Genomic DNA, 21,322 nt, shown 5'->3' with positions numbered 1-21,322 from the left:
AGGCACCTCCAGGGATGGGGCACCGCAGCTCCGGGCAGTGCCAGGGCCTCACCGCCCTCTGAGTAAATATCCTAATATCTAACCTAAATCTCCCCTCTGTTGATTTAAAAAAGTCCTCCTTTGTCCTATCACTATCAGGCTGGGTACAAAGTTGCTCCCACTCCCCCTCTTGCTTTTGAGCTCCCTCAGGCGCTGGAAGGCCGCAGTGAGGTCTCCCCACACGCAGCCTTCCCTTCTCCAAGATGAACACCCCCAGCTCCCTCAGCCTTTCTCCATAGAGAGGTGCTCCAGCCCTCTGAGCATCCTCCTGGCCTCCTCTGGCCCCGCTCCCACAGCTCCCACTTGCATACCTCCAAGCAGGTTCTTGAAGAGGTCACAATTGGCTCACCTGAATTCCAGGGTTGCTTAGTTATTATTGCCTCATTTCTTCCACACAAGAACCTCAACTCCACCATCTCATGACTGCTACATCCTAGCTGCCCCCAGCCTTCCCTTCCCCAACCAGCCCTTCCTTGTCAGTAAGAACAAGGTCCAGCAGCGCAGCTCTCCTTGTCAGCTCCTCTGCCACCTGCATCAGAAAGTTATCTTCAGTGTTATTGTACTGGAATGTGCTGCAGTTGTAAACAAACACCAGCAAGGGTGTTGATGTCACTGCCGGTGTGACAGTGCTCCAGCACTCCTTGCTGCTGGTGTCACAGTGCTCCAGCACACTTTGCTGCTAGTGTGACAGCAGCACTGGCAGCCTTCCTATGGGCAGAGCACAGGGGGACAGTCCCCTCCCTGCCACTGCCAGCCCTCTGCTGATGCAGCCCAGGATGCAGTTGTCCTTCTGGGCTACAGGAGCACACTGCTGGCTCATGTGCAGCTTCTTGCCCATCAGGACCTCCAAGTCCTTTTCTGCATCACTGCTCTCAGTCAGTTCTTCTCCCAGTGGTGCCTGGAAACATTACAAAGAGCTCCATTCCCTGCAGCAGCCGAGGTCTGGTGGTGAGGTGGGGGAGCAGAGGTGTGCTTGGCTGCTCCTGAGCACCTAAGATATTTGGGGGAAGTCTGAAATGCCCCTAGCAATCACTGCATGAGTCCCTTTGCCTTTTTACCCCATGGAGCCTGGGATACAGATCTCATTTTGCCCTGGCTAAGTGAATGAGGCAGATTCAGACCAATGGATGATTACACTGCTAATTAAGAAAAGAAATGAGAAGGGAAAAGCTCCTTGCTTGAGCTCAATTGCTCTGGGACATCCTAAGCTTGGGGCTGGGAACCAACAAAGCAACAGACTCTTGCTCCCATGCTCAGCAGGTCTGAGCTGTGCCTTTCTCTTTTCTTCCTGCTTGCCAAGGGGTGACAAGCAATAGACAATGCTGAAAACATGTGACATCATGACATCACCAAAAGATCTTCTGTATGTTGTTAGGGACCCTTTGCAGAAGCTAAGAGATGTTGTCTGCATTCACCACAAGCCAGGTCTCCAGTCCAATGCTGCGAGGTAGAATAGGTGTGAGTAGCAAGGCTGGTGCCCTGCACTGAGAGCCTATGGGTAGAGGTGTAGAGAGAAAGGCATTCTTCACCTATAGCATAATCCCACTTCTCATCAAGTGGTGCAAGTTAAGCAGAGGACAACTAGAAGTACACTTCTTTGCTTTCAAGAAAATAAATGTCTTAAATGCAGGTTTGAACCAGAAACAAGGACCTACACATCCTTTGTGTGTGAGTGAAAATCAGCACAGTTTGCACACTAAGCATCTTTTCTCCTTCATACAGTGCTTCAGTATAAGAAAATCTGAGCTACTTTCCAAAAGCCAAAACTTCTCTAGAGAAATTCCAGATGACAGGTCAGGATTCTCACAGCCCTCCTCCCAGAGGGCAATGATAGAGGGCAAGGGCAACAAACTCTCAGGTTCGAAACTGCAGTTCTCCATGCGTCTGGGCGACCTCACACCCACTCTGGTTTAGGAGCTTGAATTTTAAGAGCCTTAGAAGTTCATGCTTTGAACATTCTTTTCCAATGACTTTGGCAAAGCTACCTCTATTAGATGTGATGGTTAAGAGAGATTTCAGCTACATCCTCCAGGGACTGAACACAGGAAGTCTATGAGTTAATTGCAGTGCAAACACACAGAGAAGAGGAACTGCCAAAAACAGTGCTTAGCAGCTTGCTTTTCCTAACATTTGTAGACTGTGTGCTGAGTGCAGCATTCACACCTGGGAAATAGCCTATACGTCATGATTAATTTCATTTGAATTGCAGGTGTTCCAGAAAACTGGAAAACTTTGTCTTTGGCCACAATGTCTTCATCCATTCCTGTGCTGCTTTCCAGGATCAGTGGAGAAGTAGCAAAAAGCAAACATACAAAGCTCAAGCCGACATTAAAAATGGCAGAGCTAACCAGGAACCCCTGGATGCAGCTATCAGCAGCCCTGGCCAGACCAGCAGCCTCAATCCAGAAGGCCTCAGAGGCAGCAGGAGATAACCAGGGAAGACAACCAGGAATCCCAGCAAAGCCCTGCGAGGGGACTGGACATGTCCCGCCACCTATGTGGTGATGTCTTCTAGAAAGACAACTAGCTTTGATATGAAATTATTTCCCTCATGGAGAATTAACCAAAAATGCATAATAGTCGTTTTCTATGAATTCTATGCAATAGCTACTCAGATTTTATAAATGAGCATAGCTTAGTGGAAGATAAGCACTGATGTACTGATTTACCTAACTATGGGTTTATAGCCTTTAAGTATCTCGGGCAATTTCTATAGGAACATTTCTAGAATCTTTACAGATTTGCTTGCATGTGGCTTTTCCTGGCATTTAAAGAAGCTCTTCCAGTCGTGTGATCTAAGTTTGAACTGTGATTGGGTCTACTAGCATGGACTCTTGCTATTGAATGAGGTAACAAAACAATAAAGGAATACACAAGAGAGGCAGGATGTGAACTTTTACTAGGCAGTAGTTCATGTAGTGAACTTAAACTGCCAAATCCTATGAAATAAATGGACAGCTGCCATTGGTGCCAGATGTTGGTAGAGCATTTTAACATCCAGATGCTGGCTGGTCTGGTACAAATTGTATTTGTCGTTTTTCACTGAAAACTGATGTCTGGTGAACCATAGAAAAAACCACCAGACTTGGATTTATCCCTCTGCATTTCTTTATCTTCTAGCCATCATGGAAATGAGGACGATAGTTAAGACAATGGTTCCGGCGATTCCACCAGCTGTCATTCCCAGGATGTTCCCGTGGACCTGCATGGACTGGCACCTCTCACCTGTAAAGAAGAAGGCTTGTCCTGATGGGCACCTGGGAAAATAAGCACAGATTTACATGCATCAGGAGTTTTGTCCTGCCCTGTAGGCCCACCCTGGGATCCTCACACTCACTATTCTGGATGGGCAGTTCCCATTAGATGGGTTCGCATCACAACAATCCCCCACTGTTGTGCCGTCAAGTTCCTACTGTTCTTTGCAAATGTAGTGACTCAGACCCCTGAGGTCTGCAGCTCTGAACACTTTCTAGCTGCATCATTTGGTTCAAAAGAAAGTCAAGGCAAGCAGGGTGGAGATCTGTGGTACCTGCAGCTTGGTCTCCCTTTCACATTCACACAGACTCCATCATTCTGGCAAGGGTTTGGATCACACGGGTCTTGCAAGTAAGGCAGCCAGTGCTGCATGGGCTCCATCTCCTCAGCTGCTCTCTTCTGCCTTTCAAAAGTGTGGCCTTCCGTGATGGCAAATTGCTCAGATACAACAGGGACTTCAGTGTTATTGAGGTGAGTTAGATCTTTTAAAAACAGAAACAGAGAAGAAATATCTCAGAAAACAGTGACTGATGGTATTATACTTAGTATTCTTCATCCCAGAGGCTGAATTGGAGGGCACTCTTTGTCCATTTGCCATTTACAGGGCTCTTGCCATACTATGCCAAGTTTTGCATGTTTAAAGCACAAGGGAGAAAATAATTCTGAAATTACAGCAACTAGTTAGGGAAATCAGTGGTATTCTTTGTTTTAGGAAGTTGTGCCAAGTGTGGCTTTTCTGTTTGAAAGTAAACCCAACAGGGAAGGCCCTTTAGTATGTTCCAAGCTGAGAAACAGACATAGCTACTGCTAAGGGAGCTAAGAAGTTAGGTTAGGGTGTTCAGAAGTAAACCTTCAGGAAATCTTTACCATTTAGATTCCCCAGAATTCACAAACACTGCAGTCAACATTGAAACTAAGACACGGAAATGCTTTTCATTGTTGATCCCCATTAGAAGAGAAGATGGCTTGGGGACAGGCGGTGATAGTAATTTGAATGAGTGAGAAGAGATAGAAAGGATCAGCCATTGCCATTTGCAAGGAGAATCAGAAAGAAGGACTTTACCATTAAATTCTGCAAAAATAATCAGGTTATCATTTTTCAGAAAGCTTCTTCGTCTCAGCTGGCTGTGGGATATGAAGTTGGTCCACCCCCAGTCTGTTGTTCTATAGCAATTGCACGAGGCATCAAATGTTCCATTAATAGATGGTTTCTCCCATATTATGGTTCCATTTACACCTGCAAAGAGAATGCGAATGGCAAATAAGAATCACACAGTTCTGCAGCCTAAAACTATGACATTTTTATGCATTGACTATGCATTGACTTTAGAGTCTAGCAGATTTTGCTCATTGCTATCGTTCTGTTCAACGCATTCACACCTAAGGCTCAAAACCTCTTAGTGAAAAACTGTGTACCAAACTTCCACTGACAAACAGTGAAGAGGGATGGAGACTCATCTCTGGTATTTCGTACTGTAGCAAATTCAGTATTCTTCCGTTGTTCTTACTTTTTTGTATTATCACATCCACAAGGGATTCTGAGGCTGGACATGGAACTATGATGCTGTGTGCTATACAAACCTGGAGCTAGGTAGCCCCTGTGTGAAAGAGTCTTCAGTCTGCATCAGGCCCAGCAAGAGGGGCTTCAAATGCTGCAAACTGATCTCAGACAGTTCAATTTAACCAAGTCCCCAAAATGTAATTTTATATTATTGTTGTTTGCAATGCAATAAAGTACCCTACTGGCATTGCACCATCCTGTGGTGACAAATCACACATCATCATGGTCAGACTGCGGGTAGAATAGGAACTGCCAGCTCTTTGGGACAGGAGAACTCTGTACAAGTCCGTTATTGAGGAATAATTCTTTTAAACTATGAGAGGGTGGATTTAGATTAGATATTGGAAGAAATTCTGTACTCAGAAGGCAGTGAGGCCCTGGCACAACTGCCCAGTGCCCCATCCCTGGAGGTGCCTGAACCATGGATGGGCTCTGGGCTGCCTGGCCAAGTGAGAGGTGTCCCTGCCCATGGCAGGGAGGCTGTATTAGGCGGTCTGTAACGTCCCTTCCAACTCAAACCATTCTATAGATTCTATGATTCTATTTAGATAGCTATCCAAGTGATTGTTCATCACTTTCCACAGTCTGCATCACTTTTCACATTCGATGAACTTTTGAAGACAGGGATTCTGATTCATAAGCAGGAAAATGTCCCAAACTGGAAAATGAAGCCAAAGTGGTGCAGCTGTGAGCCCTGTGCTGTCCTCTGCCTCAGACTCCATAGCTTTCATTTTCACCATTTTTCCGGGCACACAACACTTACTCGATGTCTGTTCTCTGTTTGTGGTGAAGCTTCTGCTTGCAGACATCCTCTTCAGAACGTCAGGGTCCTGGTCGAGCACTGTGAGCATTGCTTGGCGGTTCAGAGCTGGCCACTCTAGGACACCATCATTCTCTCCACTGCACAAGTGGAAGGCAATGCGGGTGTAGCCACTGATTCTGGACTGGGGGTACAAACTTATGCCGTAAGCGTAACCCTCAGGGCTGTAAAACCGGGGGCTTTGAATGACATCACTTGACGCAGTTTCAAGGATTTGACTGAAATTCCGAATGACCCACACAGCTGTGGGACAGGGGGTCTCTGTCAACGTGATATCATCGATTATGATCCCTCCAGATGAAGAGCTGGGGTTGCCCTTTAGTCCTTGGAAGAGGTATCGGAACTTCTTCTGAGCATTGAGGGTTACATGGGCGATCTTCCAGTTGTGGTCGTTGTCCGCTTTCATGAAAGGAAAACAAAACATTGCCATCAGCGTGATTAGTGAGATCATGAAGAAGCTTATTCCCAGTTATCTATTCCGGCTGCATATATAGACAACTTGGCCTCTCATGGAGCCATGAAGGCTAGAGAACTTAAGTTAGTGTTATGATTATATTACGTTTACACTTCATCAGCTAATTGCTTTGGACACATTGCGGTAGGAACTCTTCACACATTAGCAAAGAACAGAATGTAGGATAAAGGGCAGCACACTAAAGGCAAAGACATAAGAAGAGGATGGGAACCAAAGAACCAAAACGTTAGAATTTACTGTTCTGGCCACTTTTTTCACAGACTTGTCCTTCCCTGCAAAATGCAGCAGCATTATATAGGCAGATAACCACAGGTCTTGGCTATTGACAACACTGCATTGACAAGTGCATAGTAATGCAGTGCCTGAATTTCTACTGTTCAGCAAAATCACCCAAAGTGGGAACTCAGTTTACTTCTCCAGAGTTACATGTAGTTTTGTTCCCAGACATATGAACAGTTAGGCTGGGGTTCCTAATGTCTGTGGATGAGCATCAGAGCAGCTCAGTGGCAGATCGTATTATAGCCAATGGAGGTCCAATGGTCTCCAGCAGGTTTTGGGGCCTCTCCATTCAGTAAGCATAACCCGACATTTGGAACATTGTGATTTCTGCTGTGGAGCACATAAATTGTGTAATTACAACCCACGGTTTCAAAGCTAAATGTGCTCACATTATACCAACGGATTGCAAGATAGTGTCCTGGCAGCTCAAGGAAAATGTTTTGATTTCTGAGCCAACCTTTTCTCCCCCCACATTCTATGTCTTCTTCATATTTCTAGAATTACCCTGAAAAGTTTGAATTTTCCTCATCTTGCGAACATTTCCAGTCCCATCATCTTCCTTAATCCAGATGACCAGCTTGTCAGATGAGCTTCCTGACATCTTATAGAAGAATTGGAGGCACTGCTGAGTCCTCTTGGGATAAAGGATTCGCGACTCTAGGACTGCCACCTCTTCTGCATTTCCAGAGCTGGTGTTGAAGTACATGAAATAGCCAGCATCTGTCAAGAAAGCAGAGAGTATCACTATCTTTCCAGCTTGCCAGCTAGCTGCATGGTGCACACCAACAGTAAGCATTCAAGGTAGCCTGGGCAGGAACAGGGCTAGTAGTTTAGCACGTATGTGGAACTCATCACAGGCAGCTTCTGTCCATTTTGCATTAGTTGGTCTAGGCTGGATGCTTCAGGAACATGTTCCATGCTGACTGCAAGTAACCAGCAGGTGGTTTTTCACTTGATTTCTACTGAAGATAATACAAAGATGAGATCTTAGAGATCATGTCCTATATTACCTTTGGTGGGTCACGCAAGGGAAACAGCCTCCTCCTAATTACAGCAAGTCAAGTTTTGCCTTTTTCAAAGAGTACCAAAGTATAGCTGAATGTGCTTTAGGCTAGGATTTCTTCACCCCTTCCTGAGGCAATACTTAGCACGAAAACCACTTTTTCTTTCTTTTTAAGACCTGTAGAAGCTTTCCCTGTCTAAAGAACAGGGAATCAGGACCTTGCTTTTCAGAAGTGTTTGTATTTAGCCCCTATTCTCACTGGTAAGCGTGAACCCTGTAACTCTCACTGGGGATGACTCCGCCCTTTTTGGAGTGTTAAAAGAAAATAAAGCTCAGATTCCTATCATAAAAACTCTGTTGCTTTCTTCTGCTTCCAGAGCCAGCACTCCTCAAGATTAACTTATTATTTGCTCTGCAAACATGTTTATGGGTGGCTTATAAAGTGCTATTCCATTCTTATCGTGGAGCAACATAACTCTTACTCAGACTTTGGAAGCTGCAGTAAATCCTTTTCCAGATTGTATTAAGATTGTTCTTTGTCCCCTTTTATAGTGCTGATGTGGAGAACATTCAGCTACGTTAAAAAAAAACTTGAGAGCACTAATGCAACAATATGCTCAGACCCACAATGCCAAGTCAAGTGCAAAGAAAAAGGGTGTTTTGCTTAACTTGAAGTTACTACAATGAGGTCTGCTGGGTATTCTCCTAAATATGGTAGTTTAAGAATGTATTTTCAGAATAGCCAGTGCTGGCTTTTCTGAAGGGCTGACTGCAGTGACAGGTTCAGAGAAGCTGTTAAATGTGTTTGCATTTAAAGCACAGACGTGCAAAAGTGACCATTACCCCAGCTAAGGCCTTTCCCATAGGAAAGCACTCTGATGCTGCTTTTTACCTGTACAGCGCCCAGAAAGCGTGTGGTCCTCCTCTCCTGTAGGACTGCTCTGCTGATGGACCCAGTCTAAGTCATCTCTGGTGCCCTGAATCATGCCGCAGATATTTTCGTACTCAAAAGAACACTGATCCAAAAGGGTGTGAGTGGAAGCTGAAGAAAAGATGCACACACGATTACCTCCAAAGTGTTATCTATTTAAAACAAAACTGAGGTCCTTCTGAAGTGGATGCTTCAGATGGCAGACCCGCAAGGACGACAACTTCTTGCTGACAATCGCACCTGGGGATAATATCTTCAGCTGGATCAGCAATCAAATAAATGGGGTGTCAGACTCCAGAATCACGCAACCCAAGGTGCAAAACAATCTAATTAAGACTGAATGTCAGTAAAAAGAGGACAAAGTGCGGCTGCCTTCACCTTGTAGCAGAGGCATGAGGAAACACCAGCAGAAAACAAGCACGCCTAGAAGCCCCCAGGTGCATCGTGGAAGAGCAGGTGTGAATGGTTCTGCTCTTGTTGACTAATTCGACTCTTACAAGGAAGAATTCAGCAGAGCCAAAGAGAGGGATGAGGAGGGAGTGAACAGTTTGGGTCTCAACACCACAGGCCCTCTCTGGCACTGCTCTGAGGGTATCCGAGAAGAATTGTTGTGTTTTTAGATATAAGGGCGGTGGAGCAGCCAGGCTCAAGTACAAACAGTTTGTGATGCTTAAATCGTGACTTACTGCAGTTATACATGCGATTAAGTCTTTCCAGGTCAATGGCACTGAAATCTAGACGTTGTCCAATGATGTCATTAAACGACGGGATCTTAGTCGTGATTGTGGGGATGCTCTCATTTTTGTTAAAGGAAAATGGTGCGTAGTGCATCACTGATTCGTAGTCATAGGGCGTGTTCAGATCAGTGATGTAGCTGTCATCGTACTTGTTAAAGTTGTGTTCTCTGCCTGGAAAGTGAAAAAGTGCTTCATCATAGAGCTCAATAGTAAAGAAAGTGGTTTTAGCACGGCCCCTTGGATAGGGCTTCCTGAGGCAGAATTATCTACTTGAAAGCAATCAGTGTATGACAAAACACTCAAGTTTAACCAGATTTGTTAAAGAAGAAACTTTTACAACACAGCATCATCTTTAGATTAGTTCTGCATCCTCATGTGACTTCAGGAGCTTCAAAATCAAATATCCCTGAGCTGTAAAGATTGATATGTAGAAGATCAGATTAGATGGTCTAATGGCAAGCATCCTGTTGGATTTAACTTGAGGATTAGTGTACTCCATTCTAGAGCCTATGAATATGGATGTAAAATTTCCCAGCATGTTAGATGGCATATGAACAAGGAGGAGTCCTGGAGCCCTTCACTTTTTAAGACAACAGGAATGAATGACAGCCCTGGATTGCCCCAGGCTCCACCCTGTATTGATGATATTGCTCCGATATTGCTACAGAAATGTCTTTTGGAAACAAGCTCCTGAAAGTTTCTGAAATCATTTGTTTCTTAGAGAAAGAGGTTTTTGCTATGGAGGTGTCTGCTGGGACGGGAGGAGGGAGCCGTGTCACACCTTTTGGTATGGAAGCAAAGGGAGAGGCCCACCATGTCCAGTTACAAATAATGCTTTCAAACTATTTGGCATTCTCCCTCAGTGAAAGACCAATATGTGACTGCCCTCAGGGGATAACCACGGCTTCTGTCTGTAAAGGCTGCCCTTCCCCACAACTCCATTCTGGGCACAAAGGTCTCCAGTCCAAGGCTTGAGATTATATAAGAGCTTGGACTGTTGTTCTTCAGGTGCTTGAATTGCACCTTTTATCAAAAAATGATGAGAACCTTGCTAATTACATGCTATCACTTTTTATAGCTAGAGGCAGAGCCTTGGCAGTACACAGGCACGTGCAATAATGCTGTTTTTCATACTGTTACTTGGCATTTATGTTCTATAACATATATGTTTTACAAGAGGTCAGATGATGTATGGCCCCAAGCTTCTCATTTTTCCAAAAAAAAAAGAAGCCTGATTGACTTTATAGGGCACTCCCTACCCAAGATGGAAGCTAGATGTGACAGTCCTCGTTGCAGGGCTGTGTAGTGTTCGTGTTCCCTACATACAGAATGGCTAAGTCCAAGACATACGATGTCAGCAAATTTACCTTTCTATTCCATCTCCAATCCTGTTGTCCATTCAAATGGCTTCAGTAGAAGTTTTCTACTTAATTAATTTCCCTAACTGGAAAATGAGATTTTATAGTGTGGATAGAAATGTGATTCTGTGATAGGACTGTAATGATATCAGACCAGCCCCAGAGATCTATTCAGAACAGTATCACACGAAAGACATCATCATCTACCTCATTTTTCTCGTGTTCCCGATTTGTGGCTCCTTAATAGACCACAGAGAAGTTGAAAGGATCCAATGATGTTTTGAGGAAAAAAAAATGAACACGTGGAAAATCGACACTGTTTTGGCAAGCTTTTCAATACTTCTATACATTGTGGAGCTTGATAGTGCATTGTAAGTCCATTGTAAGACTTGTTGCTTCGGAAGCAGTTAGCTGCAGCGCACAGCATAATGGAGCCCCAAAGTCGGAATCTAGGTACTATTGCTAACATCTTCATCACCTTGATTCAAGCTGAGACCAAATGAGTAATAAACTGAATTGGCTTTAGTGCTGCTGGTAACAATAAAAAACATGGTCTGCAAGATCAGCAGACAAATCTCATCTCTGTTCTGATACCCCAAAAGAGACTACGTTTACAGGGCAGAGACAAGGAGGAGTACACGTGGCCATTCAACTTGGAGCAATTCAAGATACTGCACTTAGAGGTCAGCAGCAATTGCTTGGACCAGTAGTTTTATCTATGCAAAAGAGAACACAACATTCCCTGTACCCTATTATTTTCTAATGAGTCATTTGCATGTGTTTTGCACGTATTTGCAAAGATGTTGAGTGTATAATGCTGGAGACTGAAGTGATCTGGCTCCCACATGGAGTGATGGCAGGGCACCTTCCCTGCACTGGCACCACAAAGCATCACCACTGTGAGCAAGAGTTTGCGCCTGTCAGAGCTTCTTGCAGACTCCCAGCCACTCTTTTGCAGAAAAAAAAAATGTGATCATAAGGTAGCAAAGAAGCAAACCTCACAGAGTACAAGCAGAGGCTGCCCAGAACCGTGGAGAGTTTGCTGAAACTCAGGGAGCCACTGAATCTGCTGAAACTGTATCTGAAAGCAAGAACCTACAAGAGACATCAGGCAGGGAACAGCAAGGCAGAACCCTGTTTGATGTGTCCTGTTTGACAGAATCGCTTTGAGGCTTCTTTATACACAAAAGAAATAGTTCCAGTTCCTAGAAAATCTGAATGTCTGAATATAAACCTTTTCAGATTTTGAGACCTTTCATTAAAGAGGAGCCACTTCCAAACTCAGTACATGATAGGTCCCATAGGACACCACCCGGTAGGTCTACAATTTGCAAATATGTGGCAAGAGAAAATAGACTCTTAGAAAGTGGAAGTGATTTGTTCAAAATCAGAGAGAAGTCCAGTTCTGGAGTCAAGGGCAAATAAGGTCTTCTGACTTCCAAACCTCTCCTCTGGCCCTAGTCTGTCTCTGGTCCTTCGTGTGATACTTTGGATTGACACCTTGCTACAGACTGATTTACAAGAACAGCCCAGTGATGGCCCAGTGTCCTTAAAATCGTATCTTTAAGAAAGTTTTAAAATCTGGCACTTCACAAATCTGACTTGAAGTTCCAAACCAACCTGTAAGAATTTCATCCCACCAGATGGTCACGTAGTCATCTCGATCCATCCTCGACTGCTCGTGGTAAAACCCCAGAGCGTGCAGGATCTCGTGTTCTACGATTGCTTTGTAGTCACACCCTGCCCCAATAGAGAGGTTCTGTCCATTCTTCAGGTCCCCCACCATGGACCAACACCTGACAAAGAGAGAGATCTCACTGTCTGTAATTTGTTTTCTTCTCTGTATTCATGTCTGCTTGCTGAATTAAAAAAAATAATAATTAAAATAAAGGTTGAACATAAAATGATTACTGTAAATTACTCCTTCTGTGCTGATCAAGCTCCTTAGCACTTACCAGATGCTCTACTCTGAAGGCAGACTAAGCCCCAAAATCATACTCGCTATCATTTACATGAGGCAGATGTTTTACACACCCCCTTTTTTAGGCAAGTTCACACCTGATTTTTGAGGCCCACAGAAGTTTTGTTCCATATCAGCTATCGTTTAGCCAAGAAACATCGTACATGCATAGAAACGGCAAGCCCATCATGGCCGTGAACTCTCCTGCAATCCCTGGGGCCAGTTCTCTGGGGTCTGGGAGGATTCACTGAGGGCTTCTTGGTACCCATCCCCAAACTAGATGCCCATTTCAAGTTCCTCCTCTGAACATCCTCTGCAACCAGCAGAGCGAGGCAGCTGCTTCCAAGCCCCAGGATGAGGTGCTTTCTTGGTGGCCTCTTTTTCTCTACAACCACCACCTCAGATGGAACTGTTAGACCTCAGGAGTCGGGTGAAATGAATCTCCGTTGGTTCCGCACAGCAGAAATAAACAGAAGTCGATGTTCCCTTACCCGCTTTCTTTTCTGAAGAATACGTAGCTTGCCTCTCCTTCGTATGGCTTGAAATCCACACAGGACTTCAGGCGGAACATTTCAAATGCCTGCAGAATGACTCCTTTGGCGTTCAGATCTGGAAAACATATGTGAACATATGTGCACCTTTAGCACAAAGGGGTCGTTTGCCCCCGAGAGGTAAAGCACACAGGTTTATGTATGGGACCACCAGAAAAAGGAGTGAAAACAGAACTGATTGAATTTCATTAAACTACGTTTTGTTATGATAGCTGTAGGGAAATAACAGTTTTGATGCAAAGGAGCCATCTGGTTGTTATGAATCTTAATGTGAGAGAACCAGCTCCGAAAAAAGCAAATTTTTTATTGCACTGATTCCAGTGCAAACAAATACTGGAGTGAAAATTTGAATAAAGTATCGGCATTACCTAGGTCATCACCTAGAATGTAGGGAACGGGGAACTTCCATCTGTAGGTGTCATTTCTTAGGGCATTTCGCTGACTTGTCTGGAAACAGAATGAACAGCTGGTGATGTGGATGCGGCACAGAGATGGGCTGACGTGTACCAAAAATACAATTAGGGCAAATGCTAGCAATAAAGTTTTTGTAATTACTTACAGGAAGCACGATATCACCCTGAAAGAGGTCCAATCCAGCAGCTGAAAAGCAATTTAATGAAAGGTAATGTAAATTGAATATCAAATAATTGTTTTAACTCAAAAGCCATCTTGAGTAATGCATCAGGAAAAAATATGGCACAGTGCACCATCGATAGATGAATGGAAAATTGCATTACAGGAAATTAAAAAAAATAAAAATAGAAGACTGTACAACATGTTGTGTCATTTCCATTTGACTTCCTTGCCTCCTTTATCAAGATCAAGAAAACATCCAAGCTATCAGCAAGCCTGTAAAACTTCATAAAAATCATAAATATATGGTGGGACTCCAGAGCCTTTAAGCTGATGAAGTGTTATTGTCTTAACACCAGGAGTCCATCCAAACAACAGAAGTAAAAGACATTTGCATGCCTTGCTTGCACAGGGTTGCAGTATGTCTAGACAACAATTTCATGCAACAGAGACCTGAGACGTCAGCATTTTGCTTAGTGTAGAGTAGAGTAGACTGGACAAGAATAGAGTAGAGTGGAGTAGAGTGGAGTGGGGTAGAGTAGAGTAGAACAGTTCAGTTGGAGGGGGCCTACAGTGATCATCCACTCCAACTGCTTCCCCAATTCAGGGCCAACCAAAAGTTAAGGCATATTATTGCGGGCTTTATCCAAATGCCTGTGGAACACTGACAGGCACAGGCACCAACCACCTCTCTAGGAAGCCTGTTTGACCACTCTCACAGCAAAGTAATTTTTCCCACTATCTACTGTGAACCTCTCCTGGAGCATCTTTGTGCCATTCCTGTGCGTCCTGACATGGGATACCAGGGAGAAGGTGCTGGTAGGTTCAGAACTGCTGAATTTAGACATGAACTCACCTAAGTTTATGTCTGGAATGTCTTTGATTATCTCACCAGCATCATCTTCTCTGGCTGCAAGACAGACAGAACATCGTATGTTCAGATGTGGTGGTGCACAGCAGGCAAAATAAAATGCTTCAAAACTCAAAGCAGTTCACAGAGTGCTTACCAGCTGCACTGGAGAGATGCTCAACCTGAAAGAGAATTAACACACAGCCAGTATAAGGTATGGGTGTTTCTGGGCTGAGGGGAGCCTGTAGAAATCAGGTTTCTACTTACAGAGACTGGAGTAGCACATGCATAACATAACAGGAGTGCCAGGCAGAGCAGGGAGCTGCGGGTGCCCATTTCTGCAGTGGTCATAGAAGCTGGCTCCCCTCACGTCTGGCAATATATAGGGCATGCTGCTGAGCTTCCCACAGACACCAGCCAACCAGCTTCCAGCTTTCCACCTTTGTAACGTTATCATAACAGCAAGATTGTCCCCCTCGATGGCAGGTGATGGCGTTGCTGCTGTCATTTACCCAAGTCCACTCTGGAGGAATGTTAGAGAGGAATGTGGTAACTCCCAGTTTCAGGCGGTGCAAGGCTCACGTGGGATTTGTGTACGAGCTCAGTCGGGCCCAAAGTTGCTGACTCCTTCCACTGTGTTTATTGTCTGTCAGCACTACAATCTCAGCTGCACCGAATAAAAGCCCCGTGCTTGAACAGAATTATTGAGTTTACAGCACTCTGGTGGCATGAGAATTTCAGCTGGCGTTTATCTCAATTAATAATTAACATCATATCGTAAAGATTAGAAATAAAAGAGATATGATTACAAACACCCTGACAGCACCTTCCCACGGCCGATCCAGCCCAGGACCCACGGCTCCGTGCACAACATGTCCCCTGCCCTCCAGAGACAGCCGCGTCCATTGGGACAGCTGCTCCATCCCTCCAGGCCTGCACCGAGCTGCGTGTCCCTGTGCTGCGGGCCCAGGGCTGCACACAGCGCTGCAGGTGGGGCCTCCTGGGCCAATCCGCTCTCCTGACCTTAGTTACACTCCTGTTGCTGCAGCCCAGGACACCGTCGGCCTTCTGGGCCGCAAGAGCTCAGTGCTGGCTCACGGTGAGCTTCTCATCAACCAGCACCCAGAAGTCTTCCTCCTCAGGGCTGCTCTCAGTCTGCCCTCCACCCAGACTCTGTCTGCGCTTGGGATTGCCCCGACCCCGGTGCAGGACCTTGCACTTGGCCTTGCTGAACTTCCCGAGGTTCACACCGGCCCTCCTGTCCAGCCTGAGGGGGGGGAGGGAAACGGCCTACAGCAAAGATAAACAGAGAGTGAAATGCAGGAGTAAGAAAGACTGCGTGGAACTGAGAAAAGTGATTTTCTGCTTAGGTTTGTTCTCTTAAAGCTAGCAGGGAATCTTGGTTCAAATTCTTACAATACAAAAGCCAGTGAATGCAGGTTTTTGGTGAAGTGGTATATCTTATCTGTCATGGATGACTGCTTGCACCTGTAGCAAAGGGCTGAGAGCACTTCAAGGGACTGGGACTTCATCTGTAACCCAAGGAGTGAGACTCAGGCTGCGTCAGGCTCCCCCGATGCACTTGGCTGCTGACTGCCCTCTGCCCTCTGCCCATCTAAGAACCAGCTTGAGGACATCGCCTCTCAGCCAAATTCTAACATTGACACTGCTCAACTGAAGCCAAAGATGCTATGACTCTATGACTCTATGAAGGTCAGATTTGCACTGGGCACTCGATACAACTTTCATCTGATGGTGTTGTCTTCCATCAATGCTTGCCAACACTTCTTATATAAAAATGCACTTTCACTTACCTGCAGTCATGTGCAGCCTCTCCATTCTCCCACTTCCACTTCCATCATTTTCCTTAACCCAGATAACCAGCTTAACTTATGGACTTCCATTTTGTGGAAAAACTGAAGGCATTTTTACATCATCCTCGGATAAAGGATGCAAGATTCCAGCAGAGCTGAATGAGCAGTATGTCCAGTGCTAGTATCTAAATGCATGAAATGCCCTTATCTGGGAAGCACAGAAAAGTGCCATGATAATAATTTCGATCCCTTCAGCGACAAAATGTCGGTGTTACATAAGCTTCAGTGCAGTTCCACTGGCCAGAGCTAGGAAGTTACTTTCAGAAAAATAGAATTCTCGCTATATCACAAACCAAAACCAGTGAAAATGCATCAAAATGCGACTTGAAAGCTAGTGTTCAGCTGATCGGATAGGGCACATATTTGATTCCATTCTTTAGAAATGAAGTACAAACCCTGCGAATGTGCCAATCCCCATGTGAGCGGGCAGGGATTTCTGGCAGATGAAGCAGGAATGCACTCGGCAGGTCCTGGCAGGCCCAGGTCTTGTTTCTGAGGCTCTCCCTGGAGGCTGTGCCCGGTAGAAGCAGCTGCAGATTTCTTTGCCTTCCTCGATGGGCAGGGAATTGATTAACATCCAGCCACCATGCCTCTGTACCAACCCATGCCTACCCATGTTAATGTATTTGAAATAATTGTTTCCTCTTTTGTATCTGGAGTGTAAATGGATCTGTGGGGCAGGGTGGTACCTCTTCTGACCTGACCATCTCTCTGGTGCCTCCCGGTCAGCCCCGGTCTGTACATTGCAATTGTAATCAGCTTCTTGTAGGTGACTGAGCAGCACAGGGCTTTGTGCAACAGCTCACCACCTCGCCTCTCTACAGGGGATGCATTTTCCAGCTGCGTGGCGGTGGGGGTTCCCCATACCCATGGCTGTGCTGTTTGCTGTCTATCTGGGAGCTGAGTGCTGCAGCAGCAGAGGCTGTGCATCAGCTCCTGCACCACGTGCTCCGTCATGCACCAGAGCCCCGGGGTCAGCAAATCACACACCCTGAAAACCACAAGAAAACGGCCAACAAAGCAACAGGCACACTCGTTCCCCTAAAAACAAGAGAGTTCTCTTTCCTTGCCAACGAGCAACCCTCCTCTTTGTTTTGCTCCCTGCTTGGTGGGTCTTCCACGTGCTGGCTTTTGCCATTCACTGTGTGCCCTCCACCCACGCCAGCATGAACCCCCTCAGGATGAGAGCAGCAGAACCCCCTCTCCCCACTGCCAGGAGCTGCTCTCCTCACTGCCTGCACATTTCCCAGAACCACGGAGCTGCAGCCAGGCCGTGCGCTGGCCAACAAACACTGCCAACACCACCTCTTGCTGGCTCCTCCCTTGGAACAGCCCACTCAAGTGACTTTCACTTCTGTTTGCTGTGAAACTCAGCTTCCAATCTGGACAACCCCGGCCTGGGTACTTCTAATAACTTATTTATCTCTGTGTGTCTTCCTTTTCACATCTCTAAAAAGCACGGCGAAATCTAATGACCATCAGAAACACATCTGCACAGTTTCCCACCAAAGCATGGCCTTCATCCCCTGACCTGCCCAGCGTGCGGCCCCAGTCAGCACTATCCATCCACTTTGCACCATCCCATGGGTATTGATGTACTCTAAGAGCACTGGCTCAAGGAGGTGAGGCTCAAAGCTGCTGGGAATGGGGTAATATCTTTTATGTCTGTCAGTATCAGGTAAGAGTTTCCCCGATAACCCCATCCCAGAATGTTTCCATGCTGTATTCAGGAAATATGTTCTTAATACAAATGAAAACAACACCGAGTTTCACATCTCTGTCACTGCTCCTAAATGATGCTTTCTCCCCAAAGAAGCATGTCATCTCTTTTCCACTCTCAGCTGAGTGCTTCCTTGTGTGAACCACCAGTTCTCCCTGTCAGACACCCATCATTTCTCTCAGGCTGTCAGGATGAGGCTCTGAGGCCCATTTCTCACTTCAGGGGGTAAATCACTGAAGCCAGTGGGAATATTCACATATATGGTGACAGTAAGTCAGTACTATGCAACAGCTGGAGTAGTTACATTCATGCTTTGCTAGCGAAGCTGGGAAGCACGCATTCCCTCTTCGTGCTCCTGACCCCGCTTGTCTTATCAAACATTGCAGAGGCAGGAAAAGGAACCTGAAACGCTCTGATTTCTGAAATTCTAATTCCAGACTCCTACTGCTTGAAGATTTTACCATGAACAGCATAAGATCATCGTCCAGGTAGGAAATGGTTACTGTTACAGTGAATCTTAGAGGAAAATCGGTGCAAATGAAAGCAATTAGTCTCCCAGTTCACTCAAATGGTATTCCATACTGAAATGGCGATTTGGTCACCGTGGAGCTTGCTGCTGCATAAGATCTGTCTTTTCTTTTAGGACCGCAAGAGGATCCCAAGGGCGCAGTGTTCCTGCTCCTCTCACGTGACCCCATCTGTGTTACCCTGAAGGCTGAGTAAGGATTTTCAAATATATATGTGAGAAGGCAAACTTAATACAGTCGTACGTGCCACTCAGCCTCAGTATGTCCACCCTGCAGAAATCCAACCTCTGCCCAAGAATCTCAAAACATTCTGGAATTTGTGTTGTAGTGGAAGGAATGCTGGTAACTGGTGTGGAAAGAATATGGCCCACAGGGCAGGGCTGACTCAGTATCATATGAGGTATTGAGATCACTGAGGAAACGATCACTGTGTTTGTCAGAGGCTCGTGCAAACCCTAGACAAAAACAGATGTCTGTGATTAGGCAAGACCAAAATAAAGCTTCCTGCATAACACCTCTTCAGAATGCCTTACCCCTGGCTCAGCAATGGCCTGGCTGTCAGCAAGTTGGCATCCCCTCTCAAGTGAAGCCATTCTAATGCTACAAAAAGGGGCATGCTTCTACAGATAATTCTCAAGCACCTCCGGCCTGCATTGCACCTCCAGCCATTTCATCCCATAGTATCTGAACACAGCTGTAAAATCCTAAATCCTAGGGCATTCAGGAGCAGATGCTCCTCTGTGGCTTTATAGTTGCACCTCTGGACACCATCTGCCCCCTCTGAAGATCTCCCACCTTTGAGCAGCAAGGAGACACTGCATTCATTTTGCCTATCTTCTGTGGCTTGTGTTCGTATCAGAGAGCCGTCTCTGCTGGGGCAGAGCATGCATTCCCTCACTGGCTGCAGTTCTTGTCAGGGAGGCAGGGGTGGCAAATGCTGCTGCTCTGCAGCACTGGGGGGACCCAGCTCGACCCGCCCAGGAAGGGGAGCAGCAGGAAACCAGCAGCACGGGGAAGCTCAGCAGCTGCCCTACCGCCTCTCACCCGCGTCAGCTGCTGCTGCATGCGCGTGTTGGCCAAAGCACCTAAGCAAGGGGCCTGAGCAGCATCCCATGAACTCAGGATGCGCTGGCTTCCCTGGTGTGGTTCCTAAATACAGGTCTAAATCCAAAATTCCATGTTGTAGTGTATTTAATGAAAAAAGGCAACAAGCAACGAGGGGGAATGGCCTCAAGTTGCGCCAGGGGAGATTTAGGCTGGACATTAGGAAGTACTGCTTTTCTGAAAGAGTGGTCAGGCGCTGGAATGGGCTGCCCAGGGAGGCGGTTGAGTCACCGTCCCTGGAGGTGTTCAAGAAACATTTAGATGTAGTGTTGAGAGACATGGTTTAGTGGGGTTGTTGGTGGTAGGTGGATGGTTGGACTGGATGATCTTGTAGGTCTTTTCCAACCTAGCTAATTCTATGATTCTAAGTTGCCTTGCTGTGCACACTTCCCTGCACCATGGGGCAAGTCTAGACTGGATTCCCAGGCACAGAGAGTGTCTGGTGTCACCATCCTCCTGACAGCAATAGCCAGCAGCGGGGACATCCTCCCATCTCAATTCATCCAGTCCCAGTGCTGGCATGCGCTGCTGTGCTAGCTCTCCTGGCACCCTGATGGCCTCGGCCAGGAGCAGGCGGCTGGGCTGCAAGTCACTGGGGCTTCTGTTTCAGGTGGGGTGATTTATGGTTTGGCAGAGCCACCGCCTCCCCACAGAGCATGGTTCAGCCTGCTGTGAGCAGCCCAGCCATGGGGCTTGGGGTAAACGCCTTCCTGGTCACCCCAGCCATAAGGCTCCATTCCCAGCACAATGCAAGTGAGCCCTGGGACAGAAACGCTCTTTTCTAAAAGAGTAGATGTAAATCCTTCTAAATAGGAACAAGCACACATTAAATATATGGACATGTGTAAAACATGTCATCAGAGCCATCAGGAGAGAGCACCATCCTGTTCGATAAACCGAGGGCTGGGAAAGGAAGGCAGGCTTTGCACAGCCAGGGCACTGCTCAGGGCTTCTGGCATATCGTTCTGTGTTCTCAGCTCTTGACTACAGTAAAGCCTGAACAATTTAGATGTGTCAACCAGCAGTAAAGCAGTGTTATAATCTTACGGACCTCTTCTGTATTTACTAGCCCCAAACTCAAACTTTAAAGTGGTCCCTACAATTAGATGGAAGCAAGAAGAGAGAATGCTCTGAACGTTCTCATTTCTAATTTCTCTGCGTTTCCCTGCTGCCTGTGCTGAGCTGGGGCTGTTACAAAGAGATAACGCCTGAAGGGTGCAGCAGACCAACATGCATGTTCCTGCCATCAGGATTTCCTGCCCTTGTTATCCAGAGATCTCAGCCAGACAGAATGGTGTTGCTTAAATCAGCCCAGTCAGCATCAGGCTCCTCTCTAGGGCTGTCACCTGGCAGCAAGGAGTGCGGGAGCACTGTCACACCAACACCAAGGTGTTCATTCTGTCTGGCCAACAGCAGCACAGCATGAGCAGAGCAGATCTGGACAGCAGATGGAACAACAGCAGCCAAGAGAGCTGCACAAAACCGGAGTACATCCAATGCAAGCGATGCAACGCTATCACAACATAAGTTTTTATCACCCATCCTTCAGACAGGATACAGGGAATGGGAAAGTGACCTCTGCAGGACCTTGTTCTTACTGACAAGGAAGGGCTGGTTGGGGAAGGGAAGGCTGGAGGCAGCTTGGATGCAGCAGTCATGAGATGGTGGAGTTGAGGTTCTTGTGTGGAAGAAATGAGGCAATAAT

General features: G+C 46.2%; 1 protein-coding gene across 1 annotated transcript; it reads right to left on the bottom strand.

Annotated features, from left to right (window-relative positions):
- MEP1A (meprin A subunit alpha) lies at positions 25–19,755 on the bottom strand. The gene is made up of 15 exons (XM_021391279.1): positions 16,207–19,755; positions 14,660–15,682; positions 14,550–14,574; positions 14,399–14,452; positions 13,529–13,569; positions 13,338–13,416; positions 12,910–13,027; positions 12,079–12,254; positions 9,050–9,271; positions 8,325–8,474; positions 6,934–7,149; positions 5,619–6,074; positions 4,358–4,531; positions 3,569–3,776; positions 25–3,296 (listed from the first exon to the last, which is right to left on the bottom strand). The coding sequence occupies exons 2-15, from the start codon at positions 14,741–14,743 to the stop codon at positions 3,149–3,151; spliced, it is 2,151 nt and encodes a 716-aa protein (XP_021246954.1). The 5' UTR covers positions 14,744–15,682; positions 16,207–19,755; the 3' UTR covers positions 25–3,148.

Source organism: Numida meleagris, chromosome 3, assembly GCF_002078875.1.
Source record: "Numida meleagris isolate 19003 breed g44 Domestic line chromosome 3, NumMel1.0, whole genome shotgun sequence".
In the NCBI taxonomy this organism is placed as follows: domain Eukaryota; kingdom Metazoa; phylum Chordata; class Aves; order Galliformes; family Numididae; genus Numida; species Numida meleagris.
This window is presented reverse-complemented; position numbering and strand designations above follow the sequence as displayed.

Coding starts and splice junctions, on each gene's coding strand:
- MEP1A (XM_021391279.1), bottom strand. CDS start 14,743: ATGACCACTGCAGAAATGGGCACCCGCAGCTCCCTGCTCTGCCTGGCA. Junction 14,453..14,549: donor GCATCTCTCCAGTGCAGCTG/GTAAGCACTCTG, acceptor TCTGTCTTGCAG/CCAGAGAAGATGATGCTGGT. Junction 3,297..3,568: donor AAAGGGAGACCAAGCTGCAG/GTACCACAGATC, acceptor TTATTTTCCCAG/GTGCCCATCAGGACAAGCCT.